Source organism: Trematomus bernacchii, unplaced genomic scaffold (genome assembly GCF_902827165.1).
Source record: "Trematomus bernacchii unplaced genomic scaffold, fTreBer1.1, whole genome shotgun sequence".
Lineage (NCBI taxonomy): Eukaryota > Metazoa > Chordata > Actinopteri > Perciformes > Nototheniidae > Trematomus > Trematomus bernacchii.
In genome coordinates, this window is record NW_022987531.1 from 2615239 (window position 1) to 2642159 (window position 26921).

At 41.8% G+C, this 26921-nt stretch overlaps 1 protein-coding gene across 1 annotated transcript in view; it reads left to right on the forward strand.

Annotated features, from left to right (window-relative positions):
* LOC117475406 (adhesion G protein-coupled receptor A3) overlaps positions 1–26921 on the forward strand; it is a 306450-nt gene that overhangs the window by 70518 nt on the left and 209011 nt on the right. Inside the window, 1 exon segment of the mRNA XM_034121560.1 lies at positions 3966–4179. Coding sequence (XP_033977451.1) covers positions 3966–4179 — 214 coding nt within the window.

A 26921-nucleotide genomic window follows, 5' to 3' on the forward strand; every position in this document is an offset into this window, starting at 1 on the left:
CCACCAAATAAAAAAATAAACATTAATTGACTCCACTCCGCAGGGATCCCCCGATACTTTCTTACAGTTTTTCATCATGGGGGGGGGGGTCTCCTGTCCCCGGCACAAACACACTGACACACTGCCTGAGGAAGGTTATGTGTATTTTGTCATTAACTTTTTTCGGACCACCTATTTATTTATTTTGGTGACGATCCGACCTCCATGCTGCTACTCTGCATCCACCAAGCAATGTGATTTGTCTCCACCTCCCCAAAAGAACCAAAATCGCAAAAGCTGCGCCGCATTTCGAGTTGATTGTGATTTATAAAGGGAAACTGGCGCCAGTCCCCAACACCGGGGACTTCCGGCCGGGGACTTCGGGTGGCAGTATACACCGTGAAGTTGTTTGCGGCCTGCCAGTAAACCCAAAGCAGAAGAAGAAGAAGTGACGTCAGCGGCTTCATTTGCGTAATCTTCCCTCAGGAACTTATTCCGGTGTGAACGCGATCTGCTCTTTAGTTCCATGGGGGTACTAAGTGTTGGGAACTAAGTGCTGGGAACTAAGTGCTGGGAACTAAGTACGGCAACGTACTTGGTGTGAAAGCGGCTCTTGTCTCTGTCTCTCTCCTTCTCCAACACACAACCGATAATTGCATTTTGCTCTGGCAGTGTCCAGTGGGCTGAGGCAGGCAGCCGCTCTCTGATCCTCGGCTCAAAGCATTGTTTCAACAGTATCAGCATCTGCCAAGTCAACAGTCAACGGCCCCCATGCTGCTTCTGCTACGCGTCAGGAGATAACAAAGCCTCAGCTACTGTTGTTAAAGACCAACTTCGAGTCTTAGCACTCTAACAGGGTCAGCTGTTGTTATTACACAGAGATGTCATCATAGAAGAACCAGTATTAGTGACATATTTATTTTAATGTCCCTCTCTCAAGCATGCAAGATTCTCTTGCTGCATGTATGATTCAATCATTCAAAAATACTTTATTAATCCCAGTGGGGAAAAAGTGTTTTTTGTGATAGTTGTACGATGTTAGAATACAAATAAATACAATACATATAAACATAAGTTGAAGTAAAAATGTACATGATAAGTCCACAGGGACATCTTAGACACATGAGGCGGGATGTCCTCCACAGCACAGAGACCTCTGAAGACTCAGGCTCATGATGAAGACATGATGAAGACTCAGGCTCATGGTGAAGACTCAAGCTCATGATGAAGACATGATGAAGACTCAGGCTCATGGTGAAGACTCAGGCTCATGGTGAAGACTCAGGCTCATGGTGAAGACTCAGGCTCATGATGAAGACATGGTGAAGACTCAGGCTCATGGTGAAGACTCAGGCTCATGATGAAGACATGATGAAGACTCAGGCTCATGGTGAAGACTCAGGCTCATGGTGAAGACTCAGGCTCATGATGAAGACATGATGAAGACTCAGGCTCATGGTGAAGACTCAGGCTCATGATGAAGACATGATGAAGACTCAGGCTCATGGTGAAGACTCAGGCTCATGATGAAGACATGATGAAGACTCAGGCTCATGGTGAAGACTCAGGCTCATGATGAAGACATGATGAAGACTCAGGCTCATGGTGAAGACTCAGGCTCATGATGAAGACATGATGAAGACTCAGGCTCATGATGAAGACATGATGAAGACTCAGGCTCATGATGAAGACATGATGAAGACTCAGGCTCATGGTGAAGACTCAGGCTCATGGTGAAGACTCAGGCTCATGGTAGGATCGTTAATGAAAACGCTGCTGTTGGAAACACCACCTGAACAGTCCAGATGCCACCACTAGATACATCCTGTTGCAGCCATGCCCCGGAAAGCACACCAAACTACACTTCATATATCCTGTTGAACTCCTGGCTATCGTGGTCATCTTGTCCATTCCATTATCCAGTGATTTTATGTTGCCCATGATGAGAGGGGGCTTATATCTATATATTTTTTAAATCTGGTGCCAGCTCTCTTCCTTCGTCTCTTCATTTAACCCTGTATCCTCTCCAGATGTCAGTGGGGATAGCCATTGTTCTGACCATCATGCTAGCTGGCTTTAGCACAACTAGCTTCTCCCTGGTGTAAACAAGGGAGACACACAGCAACTCAACAGCTAAAAAACAAACAACATTTCTTTCTATAGGACAGTTTTGAGAGGGCACAGCTTAATAAGTTGCAAATAGAAGTTATTAACAGAAAAAAAACAAATAAGATCAAATGATAAAGCTAAAAGTTTAAAATAGAACAAACCTAGCAGGAGCACCTGCAACAGGCTGCATGCACGGTTGTACACTTTATTATGTAATTATTATGTAGAAAAGTTAAGGGACAGCCATTATTATTTACTGGGTTATATATTCCCATAAACAGTCATTGCTTTTTTTTTTTTCTCAGGGGAAATGTTTAGTTGTGAGCTGGAGACATTCAGCCACATCACCTGACACAGATCCTTCAGTATTCTCTTTTTTCAAACCAATGCATGGAGCAATAAAATACGTTATAACCCATATATCGAATTGCCTTTCAGCAGCAACATCCACAATTGATTGGAATACAAGCGAAGGCAAAGCGCTTGCTTACGCTGCTCTTTGGAGCGTGGCCAGGGAAATGTCTTGTCTGAACGAACGCGCTGGGAAAGAATTCCTGCGGCGGTACAGTGATCTGCCAAGGCACTCGACTAATCCTGGAGAAAATACACGGCCAGGCAACACTGATACATCTTTACATGTTCATCATGATTAGAGACATTGTCTTCCACGTTGTGTGTCTGCAGTATGATTAGTTCAATCAGGTCCTGAGGGTTTCAAAATAAAGAAATACTGCCACACTAAGCACTGTCCCTCTCTTTTAATCCTTATCCTAGTTATATTATCTGGCAATAAAAAAAAGGCTTGAGGTCAGCTGCGAGGTAGGTAATCCTATCACTGGTAGGTTTCCATTGTGAACATGTTAGAGTCATCTCGCACAGCAACAGCAGCAACAACACGTGTGAACGAAGGGGGAGGAGTGTGACCTTGACAGCGTGTGTGTGTGTGTGTGTTTCTTGACGATATCATTGGGGGCATGCACATATGTTTGAGTGTGTTTGTTGCATGGGGTAAGAGACGGTTTGTGGTTTACGGCTTGATATGAATCATGCATGGAATCCCACAATCGTAGATTTTAACACCACTTGCAAGCATACAGTAAGTGAGAGGAGGAAGTAGTCATTGTGAAGTCACCCATTGGTTGATGGACTAGAGTTTGGACTAGGTTTTTCGGAACCAGACACAAGATGGTTTTAATATACTGAAAATAAATTATATTCACTTACATTGTTCAAAAGGATCAATTCTCTCATATTTAAGCTTGCAGATGAATTGTATGGCATACTTCAAGAGTAAAAATAAGATGAACACAGTTGCAACATCAGCTGCTCTTCTGTCTCCAAACTCTGAATGAATCCAGCCATTTTGGAAAGCCTTTGATTGGTCAACAGGCACTAATATTTTATTCTAATATTGAATTAGTAGAATACAAAATAAATCCCAGTATGCATTGCAAGATAAAATCTGTTTATGTAACACCTTGTCAGTTGTATTGGTTCATAAATTCTCTACAAAACACTAATTTCCCAAGATTAATAAAAGATTATCTCAAAAAGATACAAATTTGCTTCACCATATGCGAAAAAGACACTGAGCTCAACTATAGGTAATCATTTGTGTGAGAAGAAGGGTAATTTTTTCAGAGACTTCTATACAACTCAATTTCTTTTTTGGAACCAGAAAACATCCGTTGGCTTTAATTTCACAGCTGGAAATGACAGTTTGCTTGCAATATCAAACTGATACCATACAACTTCTATTCTTCATATTTTTTCCACCCAAGGTGTAATGATGACATATTTCTCTCTTCCTCCCATGGAAAGGGAATGGGAAAGTTTACGCGCCAATATTTCAGTTTTCTCCTCTCCTCCTCTTCCAGATGGACCTCTGGAGATGCCCCTCTTCCAGCTTATCCCTTCCCAGAGACAGGTGGTTTTCCGTGGGGATCGTCTTCCCCTGCAGTGCACCGCTTCCTACCTGGACCCTTCGGTGGAGCTGCGATGGCGTCACAACCGCCGCATGGTGACCACGCATGAGGACCGGGGCATCTACGTGGAGGACACACTGATTCACGACTGCTGCCTGATCACAAGGTACATGCAGAGGAGGGAGGAGGGGAAGGCAAGGAGGGAGGATGGATGGATGGGGCTTTGTTAGCTGAGAGCTAGTAAACTGGTCTTTTGGATGTTTGTAAAGCCCCCCTTGCAGATAAAGCCAAAAAATCACTTGCTCATCTGATGGTCCTGATTCCACAATTGGGAAAAGTTGTTCTTCCGACTTCGGTGTAATCACATCATACAGAGTGCAGTAACAAGTCCTAAAACCAATAAATAACTTTTAAATAAGCATTTATCCACTTCCAGTTCCTTTCTCTCAAAGTCAACTGTTTTTTATTGTGTTTGTGGTTAGAAGCCTGAAATAACCTGTGGTTAAATCAAGCTGAACAGATTTTCATGTTTTGTTCTCCAAGAATAGAATACGTAAGTAAATGTCTAAAGGTGTGTCATAAAAAAAAACGGTTGCATTAGCTTAGCGGTGGTGATATGCAGCCTTGCGAACGTGATGTAGGTTGTTTATAGCCATCGTTAGCTTTTACATTTTGGTTGCACAAAGTGGAGTGAATATGTGGAGATTATCCTGCTGAACAAAACGTGAAGTATCATGAATGTGTTTTTTGCCAGAAATCTTATTTTCTGCAATATACCGAAATCCAATGGGGAAATCCCATTCCTTTGCCGAATTGCTAACATTCGGGTAAGCCTGCAAAAATATGTCATCCCTGCACTATACTATTATGTTTTGAGTCATAATGTGGAAACATGGACACTAAAAAGTTGTGTTGGGGTTTCTTTCTTAACATCATTGAAAAACACATTGATAGCGGTTTCAGATCTTAATTGAGATTTTGCAGTTAGGAGTTATTCATTCCAAATATTCCGACAGCCCCTCATATGGCACAAGTCTTTCCAATCATTCAAAGTTAACGAAAGTGGAGGGAATTTGTGTATCCATCCAATCAGGGCCGGTTCTGACCAATTTGCTGCCCAAGGCAAGATGTTAGCTGGCGACAACAACAATCCCCGGTACCCATACGCTCTCTCCCTCTCACGCTCACTCACACTTTGTCTGTGAGCTGCGGGCGCCTGATAAGCCAACATCCCCCACTTTCATCACTTCCAGCACCCATCTTACAGGGAAAATTAAACATGTAACCGGGGTGAAAAGGGTGTTACCTTTACTTAATTATGAATGTTGTTACATCAAGGCAGAAAATTAGGATGAGCGCAAACAGTCAAACATTTTTTTTTTTCCTCCCAGAGCTACCAGCGCAGCGCCGCCCCAGATCTGGCGCCCTAGGCGACCGCGTCTTTCGCATATGCCAAAAACCGGCCCTGCATCCAATGATGGGGAGGCAGTAGTGTCAGTCAGTAGGGACATGGCTTGTGAACGTGAAAAATCGGTTCGGTAGGTTTTCTGTGATCCGACAAACAGACAGACAAACCTAACATAAAATCACCTCTTTGCTCGATGAAAATGCACACATGTTCATTTGCAAACAAAGCAGATCACAGATGTTCATCTATACACATGCTCACAGAGGTCACTGTAAGTACACACGGACACAGATGCAGCATACACACACACAGTAGTCCCTTTCTGTATCCCTCACTCACTCATACGAGCTGTGATTTACCTTTTGTTATTGGCGCCCTTGATAAGGATCTGAAAGGACAAGACAGAATTGGCTTGGCGACGTGCCAGCACCTCAGAGCAATCTGCGGCTCGTCTCCAGAGGTTGGCCTTCCAGCCCCCCCCCAGCGCCGGCGCTAGCTGATCACAAGCTAAGAGGAACAGATGCTGAATCATAATTGCGGCGATAAAGTAGACTGGCAGCACTGTTTCCTCACTGGTTTCTGATAGAAGAGGGAACAGCAAGCATCCATTCTCTTCCTGTCTTTATTTTTGTAACCCTCCTGTAGTGTTTGGGTAAAATCTGACCGTTTTACAACTTTTATCAATGATAAATATTGTGTTTTACATTTTATTGCTTAAAGGACTTATGATATCCTCCACATGTGATCATATCAAAATGCTGATAACCACTTTCATCGAATTTGAGTGGTTAAGACCACTTTGTTACAGCTATGGTGTTCCCGGTCAAAAGTGACCGCCATAGGAAATGAAGGGGTAACCCATTGTGTTCATCCATCAGATAGTAAACTCCCACAAAGCGACAATGTGTTAATTTTGGAATACATTTTCGGTGTCTATTTAGAGACACTGTTTACATCTTAAAAGGGTGTTAAATACAATTTGGTGATGATGAATGGTTTTTGTGTTCATGTAAGAGTCGTTGAAACAGACGTGAACACCAAAGTAAGGGGTGAGAAAATGAACACGACAGGAGTGTAAAATTAAAGTAAATGCATTTGATGTAACGCCGTGGCAACAGGGCTCAGGCGCAGGAGCTGTTGATTAGTTTAACTGCTGCCTGCTCTGACTCGGCCTCTCTAACATAAATATTGATGGAGTGCTGACAGAAATATGTATCCCCGTGTCCACAGGGCCATCACGCCTCTTGTTGTGTTGGTTATTTGGCAACAGTAGTGCCAGCTTCTTTGCTGCTCCATTTCTGGGAAGGTATTCTTTTCCCCTGACTGCCAATGCCATAAAATATCAATATTTTGTCTTTTCATTATTTACGAGCTCACTGTTTGACATTCGCAGAGATCCCTATGGTGGAAGCACTGCCTTAATTGATTGGATTACAGCACAGAGAGAGAATTGTTAGCAATCTTTGTGTCTCAGTATCGATGTTTCTGGCATTTTTTGAGGTATTTATCAATTGAGTCAGTGCAATACTTTGTCATTCACTGCTTATTGCCAAAACATTTTTTCCTGATCCTGCAGAGAAACAGACAGAAAAAAATTGAGAACAACTTCCTTGGCAGAGATTAAGATATGTGAATGTTATATTTTAAAGTCACTGACAAATAAAATGATGCAAGTTTAGGTAACACTGTATATGCAGAACTTTTATTAATAATGCTGTGTTTTTATGCTGTGCAACTTTAAATGAATGTGTGTTTTAAAATGTTACTTTGGCATACATAGTGGCGGTATCAAAAAAGTAACAGACGGTGAAAAACTAAAATACATCGTTCAATAAACATGGTTCGACCCCAGCCCATGCAGTCATCACCTCGATGTGTCCTTCGGCAAGATACTTAACCCTAAATTGCTCCTGATGGCACGGCCAAGGGTGTATGAATGTGTGTGAATGTAAGGTGCTTGCCCCACGGGAATGCATACGGCCGTTTGCGTAACTGTTTAGTGTCATATAGACCGTTCTGCCACACTAGGACGACCGAATATGGCAGTCAACAACTGCGGTAACGATAACGGGTCCCGAGACACGCAGCTCCTCCTGCTGTGATGCAGCGGGAGGAGCAAAACACACACTTCAAGTCAGATCATCACCCTTAGCTATTTTAATTACCTCTCAAACTACCTAAACTAGTTATAAATATGTTTATTATTTACTGTCGGCCGGGTCACTCATTACTGGATCAGCTGCTGCATGAGACAGACACTGACGCTGTCAGAAGAGAGGAAAAAGAGAGGCCAGGCTCCGTGTATTTTATTATTATATATAGTCGTTATTCATTTGTTTTAAAGCTTAATAAATAACAAAGAAGACCTTTGACCGGCACTTTTATAATTTTGTCCGGAAGATTTAAACTTTTACACACGTTGACCGGCGAAAAACTCTGCCCGGTTCCCTCGGCCCCCACCACGGAGAATAAACAGAAGGGCAACCATGACAACCATGCTTCTTCACTGCTTTTGTGGAGGAAGTTACGGAGCGTCCACACAGCAGCGTTAAAAAAATCTTGGAGGTGGGCGTATCTGAAGCTTGGGGATTTTTTGCGAGCAACGCGACCAACAACCAATCACATGAATCTCCCGCCCCCGACATACAAAGCAAAAAAGCCCGAAGTAAACTGGATATAAACTCCCCAAACAGGCGAAAACCTACCACTGTCTCTGCCACCTCCCTCCATGCCTGGCTCCTCCGGTTTATATCCCGGTAGGTAAATAGGGACTGGTCATAAAGCACCGGGTGATCCCCTACCGCTAATTTCTCCTCCATTTTTTGGAATATGAGGAAATGACCTGCGGTATGTCTCTCCCAGCTTATACGCGGTTTGATTGGCTAGCACTTGAACTGTCAGATTTGCATAAATGGGATTTGATTGGCTGACGCTTCCACCTCAGCTTCAAAAGTTGAACATTGCTCAACTTTGAATCCTGAAAATCCTGAAAATCTCCGCTCTGCTGCCCACAATGCAGTTCGGCGAAAAGTGAGGCAAAGTGACGTCACCCCATTCAAAGTGAATGGGCAGAAGCGTTTCAAGATTTTTTTAACACTGCTGTGTGGACGCTCCGTTACAGCGCCACGTACAGGCTCGGCATATGTACTGCAGCTTTTTCCAGCGGTTGGAGCTAAACGGAGCTGTATATTGCGTGTGGACGGAAGCTTTTTTGCGATTGCGATTGCGTTAATCCTATGCGTTTTGCCGTATGCGTTCCCGTGGGGCAAGCACCTAAGTTTCCAATAGCATTTGGCACTGCTCTGTATGAATGAGGTGTGAATGGGTGAATGACTTGTACTATGTGAAGTGCTTTGAGGTGTTGAAATTACCTGATAAAGCGCTATTTAAATTCAGTCCCTTTATCATTTACAGATGTAGCACCTAATTTTGCGCGTCCCTACCGCAGTGGGGCCGTGATCGGCACGGAGTCGATCCTCGCTGAAAGGAAAACCCCCCGCATGGCGTAGTGCAGGGGTATTCAACTAAAATTCAACGAGGTCCAGTTAGAGAAAATGTCCCCATGCAAAGGTCCGGAACATCAAAATGTCTAAGTTGCTTTATGAATTAGTGTGATATATATTGAAGTAGCTGTAGCTTTATCAACGTCTGCATGTCAACAACTGACTGCCAATCAAATAAAGAAAGTACAATTCATAAACAACAATATTTATTGTCAATGAACATTGAACTATACAGATATACAGTAACATACTGTGGATATGTGTAATGTTCCTCTCTGGCTGCATTTAAAAATAAAATAGGAGAAAATAAATAAAATAGCTTTTGAAAATATGTGCATCTTAAAAGTGCTTAATTTTAGATAAATAAAATAAAGTGTAGCAGCAGCTTGAGTTTCCCTTTTTCTTTGTTAACCGTTTCACATCATGACTTAACAGTTTCAGACGATTATAGAACAATATCAGTCTTTACACATCATAACAATTGAACAGTTTTAAAGTTTCCCTCACTCACTTTGTTTTGTTCAGTGCGAGAATTGAGCTGGAGCTTGTCCTGCCAGGAGTTTAGATCTGGGCTGAAATGGTGTCAGGGCCATTCTCATACACACATGCAGGTGCTCATTGGTTAGCCTCGGTTAGCCTGCCCTGGAACAATATTTTTTTTTTGTGACCTCCGTTCTGACTTGAGAGGGAATGTTTGGTCAAACACTTTGTGTTTTGTCTCATAGTGGCGTTTTGGCACTTGTAATGAGCGCCACGGTCTCTGAACACATGAGACACACTGGTTCTGTGCTCCCAGTGGGCAGGATGAACATGAATGAGTCCGTCCACTCAGGGTTAAAAGCTCTGTTGTCACTGTCCACTTTCCTCTTCTTGGAGAGCGCCATGTGTCATTATTTGTCTCCCCCTGTCTGCCGCTAACTCGCCTGTTCACTCTCTCTCCTCTCCGCTTCTCTCCCTGTATCGCTAATTATTCTCTTCACTCACTTTCCTCTCCGCTTCTCTCTGCGGCTCTCTCGTCTCTTCTTCTGTGTTTCTCTCCCTGTATCGCTCACTCGTCTCTTTCGCCCCCTGTCGGCAGCGGTTAAAATAGAATCGCCCCGTCAAAATTGAAATCCCCTATTAATGTATTGATTATAGGTCCGGGTCCGTATAGGTCGGCGTCTGGGTCCGGATACGGACCGCGGTCCGCCTGTTGCCGACCCCTGGCGTAGTGAATACGTTTCAGACTTGATATGCCCCCTTGATAAATGATAATGAAACCAGCTGCATTGGATCATGGATCCACCAGGGGGAGCAGTGATTACAAAGCTGCCACACTGGAACTCATGTGAAATAAACAGCTGATAGATCTATCTCTGATTACTATAGCGGATCTTTGTGAAGATCCATATGTCATGGATAGGATCATATTCTGTGCTAAATAAGAGACATGTAATCATTTAAAAAACATCACCATGTTCTTATTTAACAAAATAATGTTGTTTAATCCACGTTGGCGTACTACAAGTAGAAAAACAATCGGTTTTTTTTTTTCATCAGGAAATGCAGCCCGGCTCAAACAAACTATTTGTAATCATCATCCTCACGATCATTTAATGTATCATATGTTCGCCGAATAGACATGAAAGCACTAACAAATATGAATTTGCTGTAGTCAACTTCATTACAACTTTATTAACCTGCCTAAAATCAGTAATTCACTAAAAAGAGGTTTATTTTAAATGGAGCCTCTTCATCTCACCGGCAAACAATATTTACAGTGTTAATAGTTTACTGTATTATTACTGTTTAATATTACTGCTATAACAATCACACATTGAGTTCATTGTTGTGCAATGATAAAATCAGACCGTTGTTTTTTAAAATAGTCTGAATGAAACTCGGCATCTCTCATGCCCCTTTCACACCAACGCGGTTTCCGTTCTAGCTTCTGGTTCGGAACCGTTTTTTCTTTTCAGCCCCCGTTTTGTGCACACCGCCCAGAGCCCGACTGGTGCTGCCGCTGCTGCGTCATGACGTCACCGTTTACGTCGCAGATTTTCTCCCCAACGGCGCTCACAACAACAACAATGAGGGACTGCGTCGGGTCGATGATCGTGTTACTTTTAATCATACGAAGCCAGATTAAATTAAATAACTACTTCTCCAACCTTATACTTTTCTCCAGAGTGCCGTGGTTCATTGTTTATTAATGTGTTTCAGCGGCATTTACCGACCGCTGCAGTGCTGCTCGTCCACCGGAGTTTATTCTCCTGTTAACTCACGGCAGCGGCCGCTGTAAAGTCTTCACTGTCCGACTGTCACACAAGCAGCAGATAAATATCCCCAATTCCCCATAAGTAAATGTGTTTCAGTATGAATTGACGCTGTTTGGCATCACAACGCTGTTATGAAAGTTTCTCTGGTATAACATGGGTGATGTTAGCATAGCAACCGAAGCTAAACTGACTATCTTGACTACTTGTTGCTATCCTATTGTGGCATAAGCCGTTTTCTACAGGCACATTTTACCGGCGTATTTTTCATTATGATTCTACTTGTGGTAGTCGGACATGACAACCTGTGCAGCCCATGTATTGATTCCATCCGATAGCTGCTATAATAACAAACAAAACGTCTGCCTGCTCTCCACAATGACCAATAACAGCGAACGGATGGTCAAAGTAAGGTACAAATAAACAGAATCACACGAAGCCTGGTTAGTGTTGCCTGACTTTATAAAGTGTGTTTTTTTACAAGTGTGTGGTTGCGTTCTAGTCACTTTGCTCAGCGCTACTGCTTGTTACAACTTTTATTTGCCGTACTCGCCATAAACTGTTAGCTCAGGTTAATCTCGCCCCTGCCCCCGCCTCCGACGTAAACTGGCGTATGCGGTTCTTGCTGCTAGACCGAACATTCTTTCGTGCTTGGTAAGAACCGGTTTTCGGGGAAAAGAGCCGGCTCCGCTGCGGTGTGAACAGGAAATACCGGTGCTTTTCAGGCTCTAGCTCCGAACCGGCCCTGGAACCGCGTTGGTGTGAAAGGGGCATCAATAGGTGTGTGTGTGACTCTCTTTGTTTACACACCTAATGGCCCATCAGCCACAGCTCTCCACCCCCTGTGATCTCCCATCCCCCCTGTGATCTCTCTTCTCCAGCAGCGCTGTCAGACCTGACCATGGCTGTAAAGGCAGAGGGGCGTCTCTAGTTCCCCCTCGACACATAGACTGATCCTTTTTTTTGTCCATGTCTGATTGGCTTAGAGCAGTGGTTACCAAACTTTTTGTGCCCAAGGCACACCAAAGGACAAGTAAAAATCTCAAGGCACACCTATTGTGCAAAATAGCCCTTATAACACGTGTTATCACTCATATCATGTAAAATATCTGTAAATGTGCATAATTATTTACTAATGCCAAATAAAATGTGACAAAGACAACTATATTACTCATGAAATATTTATTAACGAAATATTTCAGAAATTAATTTGAAACTTTATCAAATTAGGCTTCATCAAAGCAGCAACACACTCATTTAAACCAGACAGGTCACAAAATTAAAAATGAGGCAAAGACTCAGCAGAAATTCAGCACAGAGAACTGTCAATGCAAGGAAGCTGCACTGTCCATGGGCCTGAACTACTATTATAAATGTAACATTTCAGCAATCAGCATTGAAACATGTGCTATTGTAAATATTTTGCCGACTTACAAATTAGTGAGATACATGTGCCTGTCGGGGCGCGCAGATTTTTTAAATCCTTGGTGGCACTGAGGAGAGGGCCACTCGCAAGTCCTGTTCAACAGAGAGCCGTGACCTCCTGTTGTTCTTCATGTAAACCAGAGTAGAGAACGTCAACTCACACAGGTAGGTAGTGGGAAAAAGAAGAAGTTGCTCAATCGCGTGGTGGGAGATGCTTGGGTACTCCGATGCAGAAGCCAACCAAAACTGATCCAGTGGGAGCTCACTAAATTTGAGTTTCAGTGTGCGGTCCACACGGAGCTCTGCGCACTCCTCTCTCTCTTTCATAGTGAGCTTTTCTGTTGGGAATTCCTGGTGGAATGGGTCTCGGATCCAGTCATAGTCCTCGATGTCAGCCACAGGTGGAAAATAGCGGTCAAACCTCTCTTTTAAGGTCTGAAGGTGTTTGGCATATACAGCGCGCTCCCTAGCTGCCTGCGGCGCAGCTGATGCCAGCGGGAACATGTCCATGGAGCCCTGTTCCAAAGCCTCGCGCCACAGGATAAGTTTGCCCATAAACCCCCGAATCTTGTCTGTGGATGATAAAATGTTTTCATTCCTGCCCTGAAGCTTGGCGTTTAACTCGTTGAGATGCCCAAATATGTCTGCGAGGTAAGCCAGCCTGGCGCACCACCTCTCATCTGCGAGCTTGTCTTTATGTGAGACAGCGTGTTCACGTGAAAACTCCAAAAGCTCTTCCCGAAGCTCATAAAGATGGGATAGGACTTTCCCCCGTGACAGCCAACGTACCTCTGTGTGGAGGATCAGGCTTTGGTGGTCGGCTCCCATCTCGGCGCACAGCTGGGAGAAGAGGCGAGATTTCAGGGGCCTTGATTTGATGTAATTCACCATCTTCTCCCGTAGTATGGCTTTCCATTTCTTTGCAGAAGAAAAACGTCTCTTTGATAGAGTCAGCATTAGTGTTAATTTCGTCAGCTATTTTTTTATTTAGTTTTAGTCATAGTCCTGTGTTAAATTTCCTTTTTCGTTTTAGTCATATTTAGTCACCTTCATCCTGTTTTTATTTAGTCAAGTTTTAGTCGACTAAAAGTCTGAGCATTTTAGTCTTATTTTAGTCGACTAAAACAGTAACTATTTTAGTCAAGATTTAGTCGACTAAAAGTCTGAGCATTTTAGTCTTATTTTAGTCGAAGAAAACTAATTATTTTAGTCTACTTTTTGTCAATGAAAACTGTTGAGTCTTTTTTAGTCATCAGATTATATAGAACATTTCAGTCAAACTAGTCTAGCCAAAACCAATAATTTGTCATTTTAGTCAAACTTATTTCACAATAAGATTATATCTTGTCCTTATTTGATGAAAAACACAGGTTGAATGATTAAGAAAGCAGCTTTGCAGAGAGTATCTGGTCAGGTTTGTGGTGTTTTTATCAGCTGTGTTATGGCCACATTGCTTCCCTTCTGATAAAACAATGCATTCGCTTTTTATCTCCGCCTCATTGTAGCAAAAATGGGCCCAAATATCACATCGTTTCTTTCTCCCAAGCAGTGGTGGCGTTAGACTTTGTCGTTGTCAGTCATTTTGACAGACAAGATCGTAACATTTCCGCCATAATCCATTATTACCCGTCGAGTGCACAATGTATCACTCACTCGCGCTGACGGGGGGGTATTCGGTTAACGCGAGTGCGACCACTGCTCCCAATCCCTGTTGTTGCCATTTTATTTTCTGTTAAATAAGGTTAGTTAGACCATGAGTTAGACCCGAGTCTTCCTAACAGTTCACAGTGTGCCGCTGTCCGGTGTATTTCAAATGTACCGCCGCGCGCGGCACAGACACACAGCTGCTGCCCAGCCGCAGCACCGGAAATTGAACTGCTTGGAGAAAAACTGACTATCAGAGGTAACGTTATCTTTGATAATATTTCGTCTGCTCATTTTTCGTCAACGAAAGTAAAGAGAGATTTTGGCATAGTTTTTATTTAGTAAACTACATTTTCGTCTCGTCACTTTTCGTCAACGATATTGCATGATGATTTCGTTACAGTTATTGTTTACTGCCGTCGGTGCCGTCTCGTCATCGTCTCGTTTTCGTCATGGAAAAAAAGGTCGTTGACGAACATATTTTGTCATAGTTTTAGTCAACGAAATTAACACTAGTCAGCATCAACATATCTGACGTTTGCCAGAAGTTGGGCAGCCCCACTTATGTCAGTAGATTCGTCTATTTGTAGGGAAAATCTGCCGCTCGCCTGCAGTGCCATAAGACAGGTAACTTTCATGATACTGTCTGCTGACAGTGTTTTTCCTCTTTTCTTTCGGTGGTGGGTTGTCGGCAGTCTCTGCACTGGTGGTTGGTGGTTTGCTCCGCACAAGAAAGCGCTCCATTTTCCCTCTTGCGTGTTTCTCTGTTTTAATGTTGTCCTTCAGCCTTCGATGTGTCACGGTCTTATAATTCCCACCTGTGCAACTGCGTTAACAGCGAAATATGGGGTTCTGTGAGGATTTTTTTTTAAAGAATTGTTTTTAGGTATAGAGTTTGCCTCTGTATTATGAAATGAGTGCATACAAAGTACTGACATAGTAAATAAAAAAAGTATTATTTTTGTGTAGTTGTATATTGCAATAATAACGTATGGTTGTCACAAAATCCCACGGCACACCCGGACTTGCCTCACGGCACACCAGTGTGCCGCGGCACACCGTTTGGGAACCACTGGCTTAGAGCTTTCGCGACTGCAAACATTTTTAAACAAACATTGACCACGTATCGTTCACCACCCCCCACCCCCCGACAGGTCCCTTAAGGTGATCAACGCAGGCTGTGACTCTCTTTGTTTCAAATCTAGTAATGGGCCATCGGAATGTGACAAAACTCTCCCATCCCCCCTCTGTTCTCCAGCATTGCCGGTCTGAAAACATTTAATTAAAGCTTTTAAAAACGCTGACGGGGTCCAAAATCAGAGGTGGAAGAAGTATTCGGATTATTTACCTAGGTAAAAAGACGTGTTAGAAGTAAATGTCCTGCATTCAAAATTGTCAATTGCCCAAGTGAAAAGTATTATCATCTGAAAGTAAAATGAATCATTATGTTATTAGTATTAAATACATATAAGTATTTTTACAACTTATATTTAGAAATACTCCGTTGTAATTATTGATGCATAAATGTGCTCATCCATTCAATGTGGCATCTGTTATAAATGATATGTATGATATTACTTAAAGGGCCCATGTCATGCTTTTCCGGTTATTACCCGTCCCCTTGTGTGTTATGAAGGTTTTTATGCATGTAAACGGTGTGCAGAGTCAAAACCCTCAAAGTACACCCTGTAGCGAGTAAAACTCTAACACAGAAAATACCTCCCCAAAACGCCTCGTTGGAGATACGTCATTGTCCATTTGATTCTTCCATTTCGTTCCGGGTACGGTGTCATGCCGTACCCGGAACGAAATGGACCAATCCGTGGAGCCGTTACGTTAAGCCCCCGCTGATTGGTTCAAATTGACCAATCCACGGACTTCCTCACACACACAGGGAGCAGGCAGCTCAGCTGATTTCTCCTCCCTGGCTGCAGGCTGATAACAGACAGTTGGGATCGCGGTGAAATTCTCTCTGCAGACCCATTCTCACAGCGTTTATCAACCTTTTTCTTACTCAATATCAAGCCACACTTATTGTTTTTACTTCGGCTGTGAGTTTGTGTGTGCTCAGGATGAGTTTGGCTGTGTTTCGCTGTGTATCCTAAACAAGGAAACAACACCTCCACGGAGCTCAGCGCGTTTCACAACGTCCCGACCAATCAGAGCACACTGTGCTCACAGGGAGGGTGGGGGCTGGAGCTTTGGGAGCTACAACGAGCCGTTAAAGGCAGAGAGTGAAATTCAGTGAATACACATAGTTTACAGAGATGCTGTATGACCAATGTGAGTTTGGAAAATTGCACAATATAAATCTATTCTAGTAGACCTCAACAATGGAATTATGATCAGTGGAAATGGCCATGACATGGGACCTTTAAGGCATAAAGGCTTAAATATCGCCGTTTGATTGCAAGATCCGCCCAGCGCCAATCCCCTAAAACTTCCATTCTGCCTCTATATTTCCAACCAAGGATGCAAGAATGACCTTGTTCTTATCCTTATGCAACTGTCCCTCTAGGCTGGCTGCGTACTGACTGGTGACATCAGTCCTGTTCCAGCCCTCTGCTTCAAACTAACAGAAGGCTGGAACAAACTATCCTGTTCTCAACCCCTCCACAAATCCCCCCCATGAAATGTTTGACTCTGGCTCAGGGTCCCACTGGAACGTAATGCATTTCTCATTGCTTACATTCTGATTGGGGCCCTTTTTCAATTATCCACCACTCTCCTCTTGTATACAGACATAATGCCATTTTCTCCCTCCAAGTGAAACCCATTTGGGTCATGTTGTTCTTGGCACCTAAAAGGTCCTCTCTCCTGTAGAAAACCTGCAAGGAGCAGACATCATTTCCATAGCTGATGATTGTGTAGCGCAGCTCGGTCCAACAAAAATAATGTGCAGTGCCTGGGCTCAACTTCACCCATGCTCTATCTTAAATTGCATTGTTGAAAGACACGTGTGGGGGGGGAATTACAGTGATTTCACTCATTTAGACAGAAAAGAAACTTCACTTATGTTTGGCCTTTGAGATGCCAGACGCTCAATGCTTGTTTAGCCTCAGTGGATGATATATCACTCATTATAAGTTGAATACTCAATTCTGATTGGTCAATTTGGAAATTTCAGAGTTATTAATACTTGAGAACACACCGCTGCTAAGCAAAAATATTGACGGTTTCTACGGAGGATCAAGGGAGAAAAGAAAAGAGGTAAAACGACAGAGTGTTGTATGTCAGAGAAATCACCATATGAAGACAGACAGGAAGTAAACACTAAAGGGAACAGCAGGAGAAGACAGACAGGAAGTAAGACTAAAGGGAACACAGTATGGGCTGTGTTTAAAGACTGGTTAATGGAAAGAAAATGCGAACAGACTTGGACAGTTAGAGAAAACCTCGATCTGTAGTGCCGTTCATTTTTTAGGGACGTTGTTGTTGTCGCAGTTTTAGCCATTTGTACGCCTTTGAACAGAGTCTCTTTTTTTTGTGGAGGCAATACGAGAATTTTTAAGTCAATAAAATCATTTTTAGTTAATATTAGGAGTCAAGTCGTAAGGTTGGTCAAATCAAACCTCAGAGGTTGTTAATACTCGATAACACAAAATAATGACCATTGCTAAGGAGGATCAAAGGAGAGAAAGAAAGAGGTTAAAAGAAAGAGCGTTGTACGTCAGATAAATCACCAGAAGAAGACAGACAGGAAGTAAACGCTAACGTGAGTTATTGACTATTGTGCAGGATAATGCTGAAAGTCAATAAATACATTAATAAGAAAATAATAATAAAAAGGCGGGAGATGTGTGACCTGTTACGGCCCGTGTTGATGTCTCTCACCTTGGACAGGCGTCCTCCGAGTCAGCCAGCCTTGCTCTGCATGCCCCATCAGAGAGGAAAGACTGAATACACAGGATTTAGTCTGGATTTGTCGCACTGTGCTGCAGCAATGCGAGCGGAGATGCCAGCTAAGTGACCTCTGTGAAGGAGAATTCTGCTCATTCTGCTGTAGGCGAACGTGATGACAAACTGTCTCTTTGTGTCTTGTGTCTCACACTGTGCTGTCTCATTATAGCAATTTTCTTTTGCTGGCACAGGTGGGCCGATAAGCTGATCTGTTTGCATAGCTCACAGTGAGAGCAGCGGGAAAAAAAACCTGGGCCCCACGAGGCCTGACGCTCCGGCGATGTGGGCCAAACTCCTGCTGAGTAATGGTGTCAAGCCAAACTCCCGGTATTAGCTACACCAGCGGCAGCAGCGGGACAAGCCTGTGATTCATGTTTCATTAATCAAACATTTTACAGCCCTGTAGCTAGCTAAAGCAGACACTCTGGATGTATCCTGCTTAATCCTCTCCATTTTTAATCAGGCTAATCTTGCACAAAATGAAGAAGCAGGTTTTGGATATATTACTGAAGGCAAAGGAAAACGTCTATCTCTGCCTCTTCCTCCGTGTCTCTGCTGGTTATTCCTCTATTGCTCTCTTTCACATGTCTCTAAAATCAAGAACTCTGCTTCTGACTGCAAACATAATTTCTTAAGGCGATCTCCCTTCAGAACATCTCTTTAGGCAGTATACTGTCTTGTCTTACAATTCCTGCCTCTGTTGCATTTTGTGTTTTTCCTCATTTCCCTATTGAATTAAGATCTGTTCAATTAGTTTAAGTTGTATTTGTAATATGTGAGTTAGCGCAGGTTAACAGCTAAATGTTTTGAATCAGCAACAGACCCAGGGTCTAGCACTCCATCACATTATACGTGATGGGCAAAGAGGCAGAACATTTCGAAAGTGGTTGACCAATCAAAACCGAGCCGGCCTGATAACCAATCAGAGCAGACTGGGCTCTGGTTTCAGACAGAGGGTGAAAAGAGGTGCTGCAGCACAGGCAGTATGATAACAAATAAAGAGCTTTTTGAACATTAAAGCATGGAGACATGTCACAGTAGAGGCATTAAGTACTGATATGAACCGGAAGATGGGCAGAATATGTCCTATTCAAAGGTAACCCTCTCAGAATAAGTGCAAGTCACTGTGTGTTGGGGTTTGGTGGTCAGCCCTGAGTGTCCCAGACAGAAGAATAGAAAAGGCAGAGCATGAATAGTTAGCATCACAATTCATATTTAATCTTCAACATAAACATGCGTGGTTGAGGTAATGTTACACAATAACAGTATTTGATGATTGACACATGAAATGAGGCCAGAACTGTAAAAAAAAAAACAGAATATAGTTTGTTCATCAAAATTCCCGGGTGTGAATCCCTCCGGACCCCTCTCCAGAGGTCTGTGGAGCTCCAATGTTTATGTTGTTACTACCATACAACTCTGCTGGGCCTAAACAAGGTCAACATATTGGGAATGCACCAGAAAATAATGCTTTCATTTCTTAGTGTGCAGCCCTGCTGGGATGCTAAATATATTACATGCAAATATAGGTCTGCAACTATGTTGTTTTCAGATCAGTGAAATTCCAGACTCATATATGTACATATAGATAAGAAGACATGCTTAGAATGAATCAGCATGCTCAATAAACTGATGTGTCTGCACCAACTATTACTTTTACCTTGTGTCCACGGAGTTAGGTCTGCTGTCGGGTTGTGTCTCTTGTTTCTCCAACCCTGTATTGATTGGATCATGCTGACTTCTGCATCGACGTTGCCACGATTTTTGTGTTTAGTTTCCAGTTTTATTGTGAAATTCTGTTCTCCCTGTGTCTGTTCTTCCTTCCTGTGTTTGCCCTCCTGTGTCTGATTGTCTCATTGTGTTCCCCTCTTGCCCCCTCCCCTGTGTTTCTGCCTCCCCTGCCCAGCTGTGTCTTGTCCTGTGATTACTCTTCTGTGTATTTAGTCTCGTCTTCCCTTTAGCTCCCTGTTCGGTAGTCGTCTTTCTTATCACCCTCCATGTTTGTCCCTGAGGTTTTTGGTCCTGATCCTTCCTCGTGCTCCCTGGTTTTCCTTCCTCGTGCTCCCTGGTTTGGTAATGTTAAGTTGTTCCTTGTCTTCCTTTGTCACTTTTTTGGATTAAAGCTCGCTTTTTTGTTGAAAGTACTAGACCTTTGTTTTATTACTGCATTTGGGTGCTGCCTTACCCCAAAACCTTGGCAGACGTAGCTTCGCGCGACCGCGACATGTACTTTATGAATAAAAAGAACGTTGGCATCCCCTTCTAAACAACGCTCAAGTATTATGTCTACTATAGCTTGTGAAAAGATAAATATTGGCCACTAAATTTGATCATTTGGTGTTTGTTATATGTTTTCAACAATCTACTTTGAAAAAGAGGCAACTATAAAGCAACTGTAACTGTCAAATTCATATTTCTCTGACGATGTGTCAATGCTTTCATCATGCGGATGTGGACATAGCCAAATCTAAAATGGGTTTAAAAAATGATAGACGACGCTCAGCAATACAACTACTAGTTAGGGTCAGTGGTTTAACCAGTTAAGCCCTGAGCCTGTTTTTCAGGTCTCAGGCTCGAAAATGACATTCCCAGAACAAATGACTATAACTTCACTTCTAAAAGGGGTAAATTAATAATCTTTTTTCTCAAAGCAATGATAAACCTGTGAGTTGGATTTAGAAAAGTCAGAATCAATATAGATTTTAAATTTTAAAGTAAATTCAGATTGAACATAGTAGAAACATGTAAATTATAGTGTCCGTCCAAAAAACAAATTACTTATAGTGAAAACCACCCTTGAATGATGGGATAGTAGACTAAAGGCTTTAGGAATCCAAACTATAACATATAATAAGTACCCTGTATCAAGATTGATGCAAAACAAGTGAAATGTGACCTTTCTAGAGAGATTTAGAAAAAAAAAAACACTTCTGGGGTCATTTGGGTGCATTTTCCATATTTCTGGCCCCCCTCGTTCGATTTTGACGATTGACATCTCTTTTTAACCGTTAGAGCCGAGGGGACGTTCCTAAAATCCATCTAAACATTACCCATTGGTGAACGAGTGATGCGCAGACAGAATGCCCCGGAACCGGAAGCTGCGATACACTCTGGTGGCTATCATTAGCAGCTAATATGAAATCTCCGTTTTTGACATAAAATTGATTGATGGATTATCAGTAATCATTTCAAAGTGACAGACACATTGGATTAACCATTAACCTTCAGCAGCGTTTTTATCGTTTTAATGAAATTGAACACGACTTTTGATCAGAACAACAGCTACGGTGAGACGATCTCCCGTGAATGCTCCGTAATGCTACGTGTTGTGATGTCTGTGTTTGCTTCCCCTGTTGCGAGTTCTGATCGCTTAGTGATGATACTAATACCTATAGAATCTGTTGGATCTCAGCTGTATGTGCAGATACGATAAGTAATAAGGGTATTTTTACCGTGAGTTCTGTGCTAAGTGCGCTAGCAATTTTTCGCTCGGGGCTCATTTAGACGCTTCTTGTGAGACTTGTGCTTTGTTTCGGTAAAAATGGTTCGTATCTTCAGTTAGCTGAGTCTCTTACCGTTAAGTGAGTATGACACATTCATAGGTTTTTAAATATTAAGATGCCCTGAGACACAGTTTCGTGAAAAAACACCCCGCAGCCCCCTGTACTGGGGGCTCTCGGGCTTAAAAGGATAAAGTAACTAAGTATATTTACTCAAGTACTGTACTTGTGTTTTGCTACTTTGCACTTCTACTCCACTACAATTCAGAGGTTAAATATGTACTTTTACTCCACTACATTTATTTAATACCTTTATTTACTTTACAGATTTGGATTAATGATGTGAAATATAATCAAGTCTTAAATCAGACTTTAATGATCAACAATTATAAAACATATCATATGTATTATCCTGAAATGGACCAATCTGCACAATGACTACTTTTACTTTTGGTACTTTAAGTATATTTTGATGCTAATACTTTTGTACTTTTACTTGAGTAACATTTTGAATGCAGGACTTTTACTTGTAACAGAGTATTCCTACACTCTGGTACTTCTACTTTTACTCAAGTACAAGATCTGAGTACTTCTCCCACCTGTGGTAAGGGTTAGCATGTAAGAGTAAAAATACAAATATTAAAATGAAAATAATAAAATGAAATAACATTTAAAGAATACGACAACAATAAGATAAATTATCAAGTTTAAAAGTGAAAAAAAAAAATATATATATCAAAATTGGATGTCCAACGATCTTTGAGAAATGTTATGAGAAAAATGTATAAGATATTGCATATGAGAGAATTGAGTGAGATACATTAAAGCACCATTCACATGAAAAAAGAGCCTTGTTAATTGCTCAGTAGCAGCAGTATATTGAGTAAAATGTGCCGCGGCAGGTAGGAAGGCATTTGAAATGAGTTTACAAGCGTGTTGCTACGGAGACGTAATTAAATTATGTCAACATATTTATAATTCTACCTGTGGGTTCATCACTTAACTGCTTACCAGTTACAGTGAATGAAGAAAATTAAGAGCTCTTAGGTACATGAGATTAAGTTTAACAGGGAAATGTAAAATCTAAACACTCTACATAATGTACCGTGTTGAGTCATAGAGAGGGTAAGCACAAGGAACTAATTTGATATGGAAGCTGCTCCGATGGGAAAAGTATCTGAGTTAATTATAGTACACCCCTCTATGTATCTTAATGCATTTTGAACATGCACCTGTATGAATGTTGGCATGCACATGTAGTACTCCCATTGGTGTTAACATGTCTAATTTGTAATGCACAAAAGCCGCAAAATACACTCCTGCAATTCACGTTATGTGTTTTTTATTATTATAACGTATGCATTCGTAGGTCTTTTTTACTTCTTAATATGTAAGTTTACTCTCTTCCCTCATCTGCAGTAGGAATATTGTACATTTCCACGTTGCGGGACAAATAATGGAATTCTGATTGTGATAAAACTGAAATCCACCAACTGGGATCGGCGAGCTTGCATAAAAAAAGTCCCTGCGTTCGGAACGTTTGTTAAGTCAAAGGGACAGATTGAAAGTTTACAGTCTTGTAAGCAACATTATGTAAACACATTTATAAGTATCAGCGTGTGAGCGTACATGGTCCTAATGAGCCCTCAGGGATCCGCTCCACAATGGTGCAGTGTTACTGTGGATGTAGGTCAGTGCTTTGTTGCATGGCCCTGCCCTACTGATTTCCACATTCCAGAGCCATTTTTAATTGTGATGGTTACGTGAGGATCGTCTTTTTTTTCTGGACTGAATTTGATGGTTTCCTCTTGCCTTGCTTGTTGTGTTTGGGTGCAGCATTTCACAAGGGGATGGTTCGGATCCGGATGCAGCTGAATTTGCCGTCAGCAGTGAAGTTTTCCTTTTTTTTAGGCAGGTGCTGGGAGACTGGGAGGCGGGAGTACCAGAGGTGGGCGGTGGGGTGTGATGACTATATTTGTAACCCAGAAGTTAGCATCACAAGGGCTGCATCCACAAAAAGCAATGGGATATAGTGGAATATTGTAGAAAATAAGGTCTGGGGCAAGCACAATAGTACTTTTATGATTTTTGAGGACTAAATGAAATCGTCAGTAGTACACGTGATTCCTTAAACCAGGGGACTCCAACACGTCGATAGGGCAGCTTTTCAGTACAGTTCACAGACTGTGTTCAAAGAATCTGACGACAATAAATGCACCTTTTCCCACTTCAATTAAATCTGACACATAAGCCCTTTCTCATTCCTCAGTTTGCACCTCCTCGAGTCCTCGCCTCGCGTCTTAGACTGGATGTATTTCCCTCACCTCTCTCTTGTCGCTACAATGGGGGAATGAAATTACGAGCCAAAGGTTTTATTCATAATTATTAAAAGTAAGCAGGGGAAACCAAACCAACAGAGATTTCAGAGAAGATGGCTGAACTGTTCAGTGTCAATCCTGTGGAGATGGAGATGGAGGTTATTAACCTCTAAAATCATGTCCAGCTTAAGTCTCAGCAACACTCACAATATTTCTAGACCCAGAAAACTATAAGAACATTCACCAAGCAGCACTGAACATTTCTACTTTATTGGGCTCGACATTCCTTTGTGAAGCATCTCTTTGTAAAACCAGTCCTGTGCAAATAGTATGGTGAACAAAAGGTGCTCTTGTCTTTTACCTTACAGTGTGTAATCTGCAGTAGATGTTTAAATTAGGTTTTCAGACAGCACATGTCCTAATGTGGCTTGATATATAATTGTTGTTCTGCACATACAGGCATATTGCTAGACTGAGCCAAGAGGGTTTATTTTTAAAGTCCATTCACACTTTAAACTCAACTGGCATACTGTGGCATATAGTTTTAAGCAGAGAGTTGTAGAAAGACCGAAGAAAGAGAAAGTGATTGAAAGGTAGAATAATGAAAGAGAAGTAAGACTTAGGGAAATCATCACAGTTGGAGACTAATTCATTCCTACGGTAAGATCTTTATCGTGTGTCAAAAGTTTGATGAAACCGTCTTCAGAAAGCTCCAAGCTTTTACATGATTGGTGCAAAAGTCCTCCCAAACTAATTAGACATGCTCAAAAGTGTTGACTTTTTTGACAACTGAAAACATACTTGCACATATGCCAAAGCCCTCAAATGTATTCACACAGACACACATGCACAAACATACATGCACACACAGAGTTCTCTAGCCGGGAATGTCATCATTTCAGTCAAGCGTTCAAATCTGATTTAGGGCCTTTTAGAAAAGCAATCAGAAAAGAGAGCTTTAGTGGAACACAGAAGATGAAATCAGGATTTATTTTATTCATTTTCATAACTCGCCCACTGGAAGTCCTTGGAGCAAAGTCACGGGTCCGCTCTGGAGCGGGGAATGTCAACAGCGTTGTCGGATTTCCGTTTGTCTTCTCTTACAAAACAAACGGCAGTGGAGACACGCTCTCACCTAAACACACAGTGATTTCATTCCGATTTATTTTGTTTATACACACAGGTTAGCTCTCTATTAGATTCAACTTGACTTGACTGGCAGACTTCACGGCGGCTTTCTTTCACGTGAAGGCATTAGTGTCAAGTATTCAACACTTAAAACACATTAATTATTACCATAATCCAAAGAGTAACACATCCAAGAATACATAAAGACTAAAGTTTCTGTATGCATGTCACCTATTTTATAGGTACAAATAAAACATGACCACTCAGTGACTTATGTTTGGCAGTAATGGATGCAATTCGCCCTTAGGTTTGAGACTAAAAACATTTTTGTTGTGATATGTGCAGGTTTAGATGTCACAAAAGCTATGAAAATCTTTTGTGAATTGGCCCAAATGCACTAAACGTAGATCAAGGTAATGAGACCCTACAGTGGAGTTTTGTCAATCTTCTACAACATGGACAGCAAAGGTCAGGTTATGGCTCTGGCAGATGAAGAGCAAAGGCCTCGGTGTAAATGCACTATTTAGGACTGATGGTTAAAAGCCCTAAAGAGAAAAATCAATGATAGTGGAAGCAAGGACTCTTTTTTACAGTTGATACGTTACATTACATTACATGTCATTTAGCTGATACTTTTATCCAAGACTACTTGCATAAACTTGCAATTTGGGGTTAATTATCATGACCAAGGATATATTAACGCACCAGGGTATGGATCAAACCACTGATCCTCTAATTGGTAGACACCCATTTACCGCCTGAGACACAGCTGCCCAGAATAAAATAAGTTCTCAGGTGATATGGAGTGGTGCAGTCATGAGTCTTAAAATGTATGTAATATAGTTTCATTTTACCGCTTACAGTTCCCTCGTCTTTACTTTTTTTTCACATGTTTTTGGTCAAATACCCGAAATAAGGTCTGTGTCTACAGTTGACAATGGATCTTCACTCAAATAGTTTTTTTATTGTTTCTATGACGACATGTTGAAATCATCGTTTTTTGAGCCACTATAAATTGGTTTACATTGTTTATTCACCATGAAAACTCACCGGAAGATGCTTGCTTTAACACTTATGTATGAATTAGGTTCACCCTTCAGTCAGACAGCCGTAAAGCGCCGAGGACGATCCACATATGGAAATCATGGATCATGGATGTTGAGTTAGTGCTGGACTAAAAGTCCAGCACTAACTCAACATCCATGATCCACCTGAACTGTTCAGACAAATGTGTTTTTTGGTCTTTGTTATTAAAGTTTCCGTTTGTAAGACATGGTCAAAAACAAGCTTCTCCTCCAATTTCTACAGCCACGTCACTGATCCTTTTCTGACCACCTTTTTGTTGTGGTAGTAATAGGAATTTAATCTTATTTTTGATACAGATACAGATCTGTTATCCAACCAAGCTTTTGAGTATGTTTTTGTCGCCATGTGCCTGATCCCAGAACAACTGAAACACCATTTGTATTTGGCCTTACATCATTGCGCATGTGTAAATGTTGGAAAGCATCATTAAGAGAATTTCAAAGTCACAGAGCAATGTGTTTCCAACGGGTCTTAGAAACTGGTTCTCAGCAGGGGACGGAATTAAGATTCAAGACTCTCCTTGGTTGCATTCCCTTTGAAAGATGGATCCAAAGCATCTTATGCTATTCTTATAGAATTAGCCCTAATAAAAAGGCCTCAAGTTGGAAATACTGTCTTTTTTTCTCAATGCTACGAGAGAGAGCAGAAACAAAATAAAGACATTTAATGTTTCGGAATAATTTGTCTCTCACATCCTCTGAGAACCGTTTTCTGGGATTAGAGCTCCTCCACATCAGAGTC